General features: G+C 30.2%; 1 protein-coding gene across 1 annotated transcript in view; it reads right to left on the bottom strand.

The window, feature by feature from the left end:
- Window positions 1–6: 6 nt before the first annotated feature.
- LOC117115825 overlaps window positions 7–13,385 on the bottom strand; it is a 59,388-nt gene continuing 46,009 nt past the window's right edge. Inside the window, exons 7-10 of the mRNA XM_033259774.1 lie at window positions 5,637–5,724; window positions 3,798–3,877; window positions 2,571–2,667; window positions 7–1,169 (exon numbers count right to left, since the gene is read on the bottom strand). Coding sequence (XP_033115665.1) covers window positions 1,086–1,169; window positions 2,571–2,667; window positions 3,798–3,877; window positions 5,637–5,724 — 349 coding nt within the window. The 3' untranslated portion in view covers window positions 7–1,085. The remainder of the gene's footprint in view (window positions 1,170–2,570; window positions 2,668–3,797; window positions 3,878–5,636; window positions 5,725–13,385) is intronic.

Genomic DNA, 13,385 nt, shown 5'->3' on the forward strand with positions numbered 1-13,385 from the left:
ATCTAATATAGAATTGTATATTCTATCAATAATTTTGCTGTTATTGTTTTTTCATTACTTTTGAAAAATGTCATCTGAGTTTTTATTGTGATTCGTTTAAAGTTAGTCCACAGAATGAATTACAATTACCATGATCCATTTGCAGAGTTTGAATAATTAATAAATAAAATCAATTAAGTACACTGGTAAAATGTTGGATAACAATGACACATTTTTTCTCTCTTTAAGCAAGCTTAAATGTATATAGAATTCTGCAAAATGTCTTCAGTAACGTATCTAAAGGGATGCATAAAGGCTCATGCCCTAAAAAACAAAAAAAAAACTTATGATTAAGTAGTTCAATAAAAATAACACCTCATACCACCTTATTTTGCTAGCAACTCCCCTCACTTTATCATTAAGCACTCCCACTCAAACTTTGCACCCTCCATTTAAGCCACCCCCACCCCCAATTTCAATACCCTTAGATATGCCACTGCATGTCCCACGAAAAGTATTAGGAAAAGTGGAGAGATTGAATAAAGCAATTGAATATTAAAAAGATAAAGGAATATAAGAAGGATATCTCTACTAAAGTTCTCTTAAGTCTACTAAGGAGCACAGCCCAAAACTACTACAATTAATACAATCCCCAGCTTTCTTTAATCAAAATCTGTCACTATGCTTTTTGCAACAATAGTAGACACATTGTACAGTAACAAACAAAAAACCGAACAATGGGGTGCTCTTCAATAGAGTCAATGGCTCTTCAACAGATTGAGATAAGTCATGATTTTGTGTTTTGTGGGAAGTTTGTAAAAGTTTATTTTTAATAAATTATATAAAAATAAACTTTTAAAAAGGATGATCAAACATGGTAAAAATTTAGCCAGCTTTTTTTTTTCATGTTTTTAAAAAGTGATCACTGCGATGCACAATATTTTACTTTCGCCTGTGCTACACACAACTACTAGGTTTTGAGGGTGATTTTCTTGATGTAAATTTAGGCGTACAGCTTGCCATTGAGCCAGTTTGTTCATGTGATCTGCACATTGTGTAATTATTTTCTGCAGAGTCCATTACAATAAATACAATTGAATGTTTTTTTAGTTCGCATCATGCTTCTGCTCTTCCTGCATTCGCTCCTCCATCCCCTGGAACAGCGGATTTTTGACTTCCATTTCACCAGTCTAGAAAAAACACGAAAAATAATTTGATTATTAAAATAATCATCAAATTGTGATATTTAGGTTCATACTTTGTTTACAAAACATCTGTATTATAGGTAAATGTAAATAGATGCTTATGAATTTACCACATTCGAATTTGAAGTAAAAAAACCCTTTAAAATGAGTTTAAATTTGGATAACAAACCCACTTTCAATGTGAAATACTTAACTGTAATAGATCATCAAAATATGCGTGCTGGGTTCAAAGAATCTTACAGGAAATTAACATAAATAGTTGTCCACAAAGATTGTTAACGAACTAAATTTAATTATTCAACCGTGCTCCAATTAAGTGTTTTTAATAACTTATTGGAAAAGAACAATCAAATCCACGTTGTAACTAGGATTCATTTGAGAGACTTCGTTGAAAAGAGAGGCAAATAAAATTAGTTTTATTGCCGCTGAACAAATGCAGCTTGCCGAACTCGCACCTGCAGGAAATGAGCTGGTAATTTGCAATCTCAATCGCTGAATTGAATGTGTTGCCATTTACAAACCAAATATTGACAGATATCTACTTAAAGGGGAACATTCATGTCAATTTTTGTGATATTTAAAAGTGGATGGGTATCACTACAAAATCATTTGGAGTTAATTCACAATCATTTTCAAAATTTAAGCATCCTGTAAGCTTCTAGTCCAGTGGTTGCAGTTGTGAAGTGTACACACCCTATCTTACTACATACTCACTCACTGATCTAAAAGATACCTAGAATGAGCCTAAAACCAGATGAAACAGTCAATAATCATCAAAAAGAGCTTGCAAAACCATATAGCCCTCATTAAAAACATCAACAACAAGGCAGATGACATGTATAGAGATAACAGGTGGTCACACTTGGGTAAGGAGGCTTCGTAGGTTGCACGAACATTAGTCAATGAACTTCAACACATATCGTGTATAGTAAATATAGATTTATTTAAACAGAATTTGAATTTATGTTTGTTCTATGACATGGAGGGTGAGGTGGCAATAAGAGTAGGATGGAAGCAACATTATCTACATTGCTATTTAGTGGTCGCTTGGTGGCCACTGAGGCCTAGACCTTACTTTCTAGTTACTCAACTAAGACCAAAATGAACTACTTTACTTTTACTTAAAGCATGAAAAAATCTTGTATTCTTCGGGAACCAACTCTAATTTTTGAAAAGTGCAGTGACTATGAAACCTACTATAACTTCCACAATTCTGTACCATGTTAAATCACTTTAATTAATTATATTATTCTGTACTGATATATTGCACCAATTACCCTGGTTATGGCTGGTTATTATACCGAATTTAATGGATAACTGTTCCTAGTTCTAATGGCTCCATAGTTGTATATGGCCATTACTGAGATTGTTGAAGTTTGAACTTACCGGGGCGAGGCCAGGGCACTCGTAGACGGTGGGTTCATCCTCGTTATCATCCGAGTCGTAGTCAGACGCATCATTCTGTGTTTCTCCTCTCTCTCGACTGCAGATAGTAGTAAAAAAAATTACATGGTTAATTCATGAAATTTAAAACATATTTATAGAAGAAATAGCAACGACCTATGACCAACAACGGTTAACCATAATAAGTCCACCTAACAACTATAATGATAAATTATGTTTATCCTATGTCTACTTGTTGTAATAGGATAATCAGTGCTCGTTCAAATAACTTACATTTACATTAATAATCTTCATAATGAATATTATCAGGTTTAACAAGGGCTTAGCGCTATTGTAATTTTTATGTATACATTTATACTATTAAAATGAAGCATTTTCATACTTTTTAATTATATTGTATATTTTTATATAATTCTGTTTTGTATTTGGGAGAACAAACTTCATGTACTGTAACTGTATGATGAATAAATGAAATCTTGAATCTTTAATAATAAAACAATACAACATTTATAAATAATAATATAATGTCAATGAATGAAGTACAGTAGTCCAAGAGAATTGGCCCTCGTGCAATCTGTGTTAGGTTATACATTTATTAGAAATTACTGCAAAATAGGCAACTTGTTAAATGGTATTTCATTTGTTAGAATTTTTGTTAATGTGAGCCTCATAGCATAGCATAGTTATAGTACTGTATGTTTATTCTGGATTTGTCCTGCCCTAAGATAAAAATGTTTGTAGTTTTTTTACTTTTCAATTATTACGTAACATTTTCAGGGAAACAGCCACAAGGTAGACTAAGAAACGTGCATCATTCATAAATATCTTCAGAGCACAGATTTATTATTTGTCATTTAATATCTGTTATCACTTTTCAAAAACTTGATTGAAAACATGTGTCTCATTTAATTGATTAATTTTAACCCTTTAATTACTTTGCCGCTAGATTTATTGATTCTATTAATTTTGTTTTGTTTTGGTATGACTATAGAGGTCAATGCGAGACACTTAAATATTGATGTTTTCTTCTGTCAAATTCTTCCTCCCTTTAACAATTACAAGTCATGTAATATGGGTTGTTTGTATTCTTTTTTTGTCTGTGATTTTTCTATAGAAGTTGAAATGTTGATATTCACAAATTGATTGACTAACTGATTGATTGATAGATTTCTAAAGTACAGTCTCTATATTATTAGGAATGATAGTTACTTTTCAAGAGCTATCATCTGTTGCTTTTGATGTTGGTAATGATACATCTGAGCACTCTGAGCCAACTTTCTGTCTCCATTCTGCAATGAAACAACAAAAATAAGCATTAAACTATTGCAACAAAAGATAAACATATCAAGTAGATATCAAACTAGCAAACAAAACATTAAACTATTACAGAGAGGTTTTAAGTGGAGATGTTTACAAGGTGAACATTTCATTTTTAATTATTAGGTCTTTTGACAAACATATTATTTATTAAAGTATTGTAGTACATTCTAAAGTTTTGTGCACCCACAGGCCAAAACCAGCCTATGCCTCTACTTCTTTCATATATAATGAATAAATGAATGAATGTATAGTGTAAACAAACACCTAAATCATCAATTTGAATACTATGTGTTACTACCAAAGTTCATGACCAAATTTTGCTACAAACAAAAATAAAAACTATGACTTAAGACTGTTCTAAAAAACCTCTAAATGTGAAACAAACAAGGTACAAAAAACATTTAAAAAAAAAAAAACCAAAAAAAAACATTAAAAAAAAAACCAAAAAAATAAAAAAGAAAATAAAAAACTTAAATGTTTTCATCGGGGAAATTATTTAATGGGAATAAACAACTACTTCGTAAGAGAAATTCTATTCAAATTCATTATCCAGGATAAATGAAAACAAGAATAAACACAAATAATTAGAATGCATCCCTTATCTGATAGATTACTTCTATTACTTATTAAGAAATTGGGATTTCCAAACGGAAAAGAAACGATTACTTTTCAGCCACCTATTTAGCAAACATAAATCTGGTAAGCGCATGCTTGAAAAGCAAGCTAAATCTGTTGAATTTACTCAGCATTATGAGTGTAAATCTAGCCAGGTGCCATAGTGGCAATTGAAAAGAATATCAAAATTGTTTTCCTTTTGAGCTCTTTCGAGCATCTTAGTAAATCAAATTTAACGAAGTTTATATTTATTCATCTATATTTATAGATATTTATATTTTAGTGGAAAAGAAAGGAATCAAATAAATAATAAATTTTCAAGTAGAGAAATATATGGGAAATCCTTAAAAAAAAAAAAGGAAGGATGAAGGGTTAAAGATAGTATATCAATAATTTGGACCATTTTAATGAAAAAAGAAGAATGATGCAAGAGGGCTCAATATTAATTGTGATATAAGCTTGTGGGAACCACTTTAAACTAAGATTGAGAAGCTTGACTATCGTATCTATCAAGATTGATGGATTGTAAACAGCGCGAGTGCTAGGTTATTAAGGACATTGCATTCTTCGCTGAAATCATGTCAACGTTACATAAGACTGCGACAGAATTTGAATTGCATGCAATTACAACACTTACAATTGTATGTACGACATTCATTCACTAACACTTTTTTCCTTTTAACATTATGTATGTTCTATGCATATTGTACTTGGATTTCCGCAGGCAACTGATTTACGACATTTTAACAACAGTTAACTTTAACAACATAACTAGCCTCTAGCTGATGTTCTGTAAAACATTATAGTAAATTATCTTATTCTATAATTTTACTACTTTTATTGATCTAATTCAAAATAAAATCAAATTAAAAGTATAATTTTTGAAATTAATAATAAATTAATTTTATTAGGTGTTAATTACAAGTTTGAGTTGGTCAATGACCTCGGCTAAATCGAAATAAAACAGCAAAAGCAATTCAACTTTGTAATTCTATTGAAAAGATTTGAACGATAAAGGTCGGATACTGTGATAGATTAATGTGAGCCTTGTGTCATCATCAATGACGCAAGAAGAATTAAATAGATAACATGTGAAAAACAGACGCTTCGTACAGTCATGGAGGATCTCTGTGTCGTTGGTCCAGTAACCCCATAGGCGGGATATTCTGTGTCACTCGCTGCTTTTGCAGTCGTGTGCAATCTGAAAAATATAAAAAATGGAAAAAGTTAATGGTGAAAAGAGTATTACGAATTGTAAAATGGAAAAATTTTAAAAAATGATAAAATGGCATTTGTAATTAATATATATATCTTCCTTTGTATTTTTCAATTTGAAATTCCAAGATTAGAAGATTTGGATATGAATTATTATAATATAATAATTATCATTGGCATTATTATCATTACTAGCATACTTATTAATATTAATATAATCTATCATTAATGTATACCATCATTTATAATCAATCCAAATTAATTGAATTATTTAAGCTGAAATTATATCTTTTATGTTTTCTATCATTATCATATACTGTAATCTTCCATTAATTTAATGATGTACACTCTGTATATTTGTAGTGGTGTACCTCAATGCATGTCAATATGATTTGTAGTGAAGCCACTTGTATTATTAATTAAATATGTATTTTTATTTCTAAATTTGTACAAAATGTGTTATGTAATAACTCATAGCTCACTATGTGCATAGGACCGAATCACACTTGATTTTGCGTGGCAAGAACGTGTACAATAAAGGTGTTGACAATAAATTCAATCACAAGTGAACATTTCATTATTGCCATTTAAAAATAAAAATCATGAACGTTGCAGAAAACATTAGCGAGAATATATAGCATACAACATTATATGAATGTTAAGGTACAAGACAACATAAAACATATTGATCCTGATTAAAAATATTATCCTTGATTTTATATAAAATTTGAATATTATTTATACATTTGTTGACTCATGAGACAATGAACTTTTATATGGCCATAAATTGAGTCATGAAGCAGTGGTGGCGCCAGCGAGGGGTGCAGGCAGAATTTGCCCCGTGTCAAACAGGCCTTGACCTCCCTGTCTGATGAATGACTAGGTAGTCGGATCAAAGATTTAAAAAAAAAATTTTTTTTGCCTATCAAAATAACGTTATTTTGAATACTGTGGTCTAAAAGCACATTTTGGACCAAAAGCCATAAAAATGGTCCCTGTCAACCCTACCAGGAGTTTTTTCATTCCAGATATTTGGCCGAGGCTTCGTCGGCCCCTTGGTTTGGACCCCTCAGTCGGAAATGTCAGAACCCCTGTCGGCAAATTTTGGCTGTCATGAAGTAAATTTTAAAAACTCAAATTGTGCAATATCCTACCATTGGATTTGTAGGTTAAAAAAAAAATGGTAGGCCATCAAAAAATAACTTGACAGTATAACAACCTTTCTGCTAAGGACACTGTTGCTAAGGTTTGGTGGGAGGACAGAGTAAATGTACGTATAAGTATAAACATGTGTTTGTAGTACAACGCATGTTTTTGTGCAATTAGCATGTATTCCTACACTGTTCTGATAGGTCAGTTGCTTGACACGTCAGAAAGATCAATTGCAAAGCAGGTAAACATTCAGCTGGAATTTTTCTAATTAACCAATGTTTGTGAGCAATGAGTGTAAATTAGAAATTTTGAGTGTACTCATGGCCCACTAAAGTCAAGGTAAAGCGTGTTTGTTTCAGATACATCTGATTAAAAATCGTGTATCTGTCCATGTCCAATGGAAGTCTGATGAATTGCTCTACATATTTAAAGTTTGATCAAACACTGCAATATTTCACAGACAATAATCTTATGGGTATGTTAAGCTCTGTCCTCACTAACAAATTAATGTGACAAATACTGTAATTTTCCCATTTATCTGATAAGTTGTTTAAAATAACATTTTTGATGAAAAAATGTAAATGCATTATACTGTAATGACCCCCAACTTTAACCGTTTTTTAAAAATGAATTTTCATTTAGACAACATTATGTATATATGTATTTTTAATAGATACTGTTTTAGGCTTTACAGATAAAGACTATTATAATATTATTATTATCATTATCCATACAGTATATGGGCAATTCACATTGGTCTGTAACATAATACATGATGATAGACCTTAGATTATGTAGTATATTCTGAATGTACCCTTAACAAATTGTAATCAATGCAACATTAAAACCAACGAAAAATTAAGTTGACATTTGAAATTTTATCTAGAACGATGCATTCATTATAATACTGAATTGCCACAGGATTTCAATACTATCACACATTAACCAAATTTATACAGAACTGCTGATAAACTAACCTTCCCAAATTATTAAATGTTCAATTTCAATAAAAATGTTATATGGTACAATGGTTTTAAATATAGTAACTATATAATAACTTTTAATTATTAAATGTTGAATTCATTATTAAATATTTTAATGACTTTAGATAAAATATTATTTATATACCTGTACTGATATACAGGTCTCCCTCCAATTAAAGACCACTTTGGGGACTGGGGTTTTCATGGTCTTTAGCGCGCTTGGTTTAGCAGCTTTGATTTGGGACCATTGTAAGAAAGTGGTCTTTAATTGGAGGTAATCCTTAATTTGACTGGTCTTTAATTAGAGGGAGACCTGTTCATATTAGATGAGTATATGTGGCAGAGCCAAGCCAAAGGAGGGATAAGTCGCAGTCAGTGTTCCAATAAATGCACAAATGTGAAATCGGTAAATTTTTTCGATTTTTTTTTATCCCTTAAACATACATATTAAACATTTAACTTTCATCCTACATTTAGCTTTCTCTGATTTATAATCGATAAATGCTCAAAAAATGGTATTTAAGAAAGCTCGTCCTATCGTACAGACATAAAATGTGATTTTCAAAGCTAGTTTTCTCAAAATACACTTACAAAGAATCCTAACTATCATATCAAAGTGATTTTTTTGCATGTTGAAGATAATCTAGTTTCATAATATGTACAAAACTCAATTTTGAAAATTTCGACTTATCCCATCCATCCTATCCATTTCGTGTTTTTTTTTCCATTTTAAAATACTTGCACTCGTAAGTAATTTAGTTTCATCGTTGATTTAATTCATGATGGTAAGTATGTAGAGCGAAATGCTAGGCCTCTGAAAGTCCCCCAATGGTAGTTGCCAGGTTATCAGAAATTTTCATTCCCAATTTCGCGAAAATGGTGTATATTTATATATAATATATATCTTCACAAATAAATATTCATAATTTTCATTCATGTACATTTATTACTATAATATATAAAATATAATACCGAATATTATTATAAATAATATAATACATGATAATATATTTCTTTATAATTATTACATTTAAAATCAAGTTTAATGCATTCAAAATCTGGCTCTTGGATGACCTCACAAAACTGCAAGGTCATCATTATCCTTCATCCTTTTATCTCAGCAATAAATATTGATTGCTTGTGTTCGACGGCATTTAGTGGAGTAGTGAAACAGAGCAAACAAACTGAGCGAATGCGTTATGCGAATTTTTTGTATGATAATGAATAAGGCACAGTGTAGAAAGTAATACCAAAACACTTGAAGATATACAGTATTTCTTTAAATTAAAGATACTGTTGAGCTGGAATCCTGAGAAAAGAAATTCAATATTCTAATTGCTTGTGTATGTACATTTACAAAAATTATCTTTCAATGAAATTTAAAAAGTGAAAAATTTGTATCCATATGTGAATTTACAAAAACATTATTTTCATATACTTTGAATATATGTGGTAGAGCCTGAAATTTTTTCTGGTAAAAGATTTTTGGAGTAAAAATACTATAAAAATAAAAAGCCATTCTTCTAAAAAATACTTCAGTTATAGTCTTGTAAGCTCTGTGCAGAATATCAAAAACATGTGACACACCTAAATATGGTCATGATGACATCACATCATGACCATATATAGGCACATCATGACTATATATGGGCATACAATAGTTTTTTGTCAAAGAAAATTTGATAATCTGGACAGAGCTTAACAGAGGCAAAACCGGGATACAACCAAATATTTTCATTCTTTGAATGGCGGCAAACTGGTTCATGTGAAAATGGCAAATGCTTCTAAATTTTCAAGTGTGGTAACATTGTTGTTTACTATGATGGCTTTTCTAGAGAATCTAAGCTTTTAATACTTCAACGACCTCCGAAAGCATGTCTGAATTTGGTAATGTTGAAAGGTTGAACACAATATATGCACATGAATGCTTATATGATAGTTTATCTTGTGAATGAAAGAGTGATTGTAGTGACATTAAAACTTTACTGATTATTATCTATTATGCTATGGTAATCCATCAGTTACAAAAAGCATTCTATCCCAGCATCATGTGACCCCTTAGTAATTGAATGTGACAATAATTCAGAAATTAGAAGCGATAGTCAATAGCATTTTATTGTATTATTCTTTAAATGTTAGGAGAATCTTGCAAATTAAACGAATACAGATACTGAATTGAAAAGGTCAAAACTCATAATAAGATAGAAGGGAGAAATTTGAAACTAACGATTCACCCAATAATAATTTATTTTGAAGCTACTGTATGCTATGTAATAGACTATATATAATCTTCAAAACATTTTAAACAAACATTTTTTTCCTTTCAAAAAACAATTAAAGCATGTGAAGAGGGGTGTAAGCCGATAACCAGAGGGGTTCAAAGGGTTAGAACAAACCCCCTTTTTTTAAGAAGTGCCCTTTTGAAAGTGTATGTAAACATTTTTAGATTGACATTTCTGGGCATCTACGGATCGAGTTCAGTACTTTATAACAACTGTCACTGGTGACAGTTGTTCCTAGAATAAATAAAGGCAGCAACTGGTCTGTAAGAAAAATTGCAAATTTATGATAAAAAATCCAATATTGATAAGAATAAGTCTAAAATAATATAATGTTGTTTGTTTCATTTTTTTCCCCTTGTCAAATTTGGATTTTGCATGCATATTTCCCCCATCAACCATTTTTCATAATATAATTACTAAAATTGGGCCTTTTCTGAAAAAAATCGAACCTCCCTTCACAATTCCTGGGAAGTTAACAAAGTATCTGGGATAATACATAACCACTAAAGTGTATTTATTTGGACACAGGATTAGAAAGTAAGCACCTTAACCACCATGCTATAGTTATGTTTTCAATTAAAATTGTTTTTAATTTTAAATTTAAATTTTAAATTTTAAAATTTGGCACTGAACTGTTATCTTTTCTGGTTGAATGATTACCTACTCCCTAGGAGGTACTACTTTGCATGATGTAAGTACTTTGTAATCACAAGGAAAGGTGTGCTATAAGTGACCATTATTATTATTTATTCATCATTAATCATAATAATATATCTCTCTTTCAATATTCTCATCCCAAAAAACTCCAATTTCACAACACAGTGCTGCAAATAAAAAGTAATTACATAATCAAGTGTGAAATCTCACAGCGGGTGATCTTTTTCACACCTTGTTCCCCTAGGCAGATACATATGCAAATGAGCAAACAAATATGCAAATGAGCAAAACTCTTATGCAAACAATGAATCATCTTATTCATCGTTACCACTGGTGACCACGATCTAATATTAATTTATTATTAATGCTCTGGTGTCTCCTAAATTATGCATCACAACCCATCATTCATTTTTTTATGATAATACTAGTAAATCATGCCAGTTGAATAAAAAATGTTAAAATTGAAAATGAGATGTTAGAAATTTAGAATTAATGCTATTAATAAAATACATCATTTGACAATATTAGAGATATACAGTACTGCCTGGTTGTAAAAAAACAAAAAACATTGAATTGCCCATTTTTGAATAATTTAATAATACTTTTTTTAAATAACTTATTAACTTCCAATCAGATGCATATTGAAACAATTCAGTTTTTGCCAATTTAAAAACTTTTTTACTATAAATATCCTTGCAAATTAAAGGTTTATGTCTTGAGCAATTCAAATAATAAATTGGTCTATTTTTAGCTCAACAAATTTGTATCTTATAATAACAATTATCATTTATTAATATCACTGTTTTATTAACAGGACAGGTATAGCATTTCACTATTAGACGTATCCATCCTTTAAGATCTAGAACAACATTTAGTATGGTAATCAATATGTTAATGGTACCTTTATAAATTAATATGCAATATAATAATACATAATATTAATCAAAATCTGAAAAGCTATTACTATAAATTATTTTAAACATTGCAATTTTACTTAACTTATAGAAACTACTTGTCAAAACAGTTAATCATTTTTTGATCTGTTTTGTATTCTTGTATCCGCCCTCTAAAAACTAGTTCAAGATCAATTACGTTAATCAATGTTAATGGAATCTTTTAAATTCATATGTCATTTAATACGTAAACCCGCAGCAGCTACGTGCATGCTTAATTCCACTCTAAAAAGCAACCGATAATCAATTTAAAGCGCTGCTTTGTTTACTTCTATTTTCAAAACAAGCTCATCAAAACAGTTAATCCCTCTGATTTCATATTATTTTCATAATATTTTTCTTTATACAAGGTAGATATAATAAGATTCTCTATAATTATCTAACATAGATATTTCTTTGTGTTTCTTTGTCAGTGTGATTTTGGATTAAAAACAATGAGAGTAGAATTGACTGTGACTTAACGTCATAATCGTTCTAAGAAATGCAAACAATTTTAGATTTTGCAACCTGCATGTTTAGTAAAATATGTCATTGTTAATAAAAAATATTAGCAACAGGAGGAAGAAATAAATCGGATTCTAGAAAACTACGGAAGAAATAAAACATTAATGTTCTACATTAAACCTGAAAGATATTCAGAACAGATCTAAATATAGAAAGCAATTTAAGTAATAGAAATCGGATACAAACACAACTTGCCAATGCCATCTACATTATTTGAATCATCCTAATTCATAATTAACCTTGCCCTTATTGTTACTTCCTCTGTCCCAGCATCATTACATGAAAACACTAACAATCAAAGTAATAATTCAGATTTTAATTAAAAATGCCAGGAGACAAAAGTTAACAGCGTATATAGTACAAATAATTAAAATTACAAGTAATTACACAATTTCAATAATAATAAAAATATGGGCTCTCCATCCAATCATCTACTGTACAATCATTGTTAACTATTATTATCATTACAATCATCTTTGATGTTAACAATTATTTGTTGTTCAGGTACTAAATCGCCATTCCAATGTCATCGTAAATACTTCACCATCTCAAGATTGCGAAGCACAACGACGACAAACACGAGCCAATATTGCTGTGTAATGTCAACCATTAGATCATTTTACTAGCTATCATTTGCTGAGAAAACGAAAAGTAATGGCGGGATGGCTTGCTTGGAAATGTCAAGTACATTTGTATGTTGTGTAATCATAGACTTGATCAACATCAGCTACATACACGTGAACATGTGGTCTAGGCCCATATGCAAGGAATACAATAGACAAGAATCATAACAGTAAGAATTATTAGCAAATACGTGAAAGTAGTACTATAGCAATCAACATGAATATTTAAAACAAAACCAAAAATGGTTTGGGATTATGCTCTTTGGAGTTTATGGTTAAATCAATCAATGTTAACAGATTACTTACCTTTATACTTTGCAATTATATTTTACTTAAAGCATCTTAAGGAGTTTTCTATTAAACGTACATTGTAAAAATTGCTGGAATTTAGTGTCGCACTGCAAGTGCAATTTTTGAATAAATGAATGAATAAATGACACACACACAGACACACACATATACATACATATATATATATATATATATATATATA

This window comes from Anneissia japonica, unplaced genomic scaffold (assembly GCF_011630105.1).
Source record: "Anneissia japonica isolate Jap-2015-1 unplaced genomic scaffold, ASM1163010v1 scaffold1483_len710385_cov172, whole genome shotgun sequence".
NCBI classification, from domain to species: domain Eukaryota; kingdom Metazoa; phylum Echinodermata; class Crinoidea; order Comatulida; family Comatulidae; genus Anneissia; species Anneissia japonica.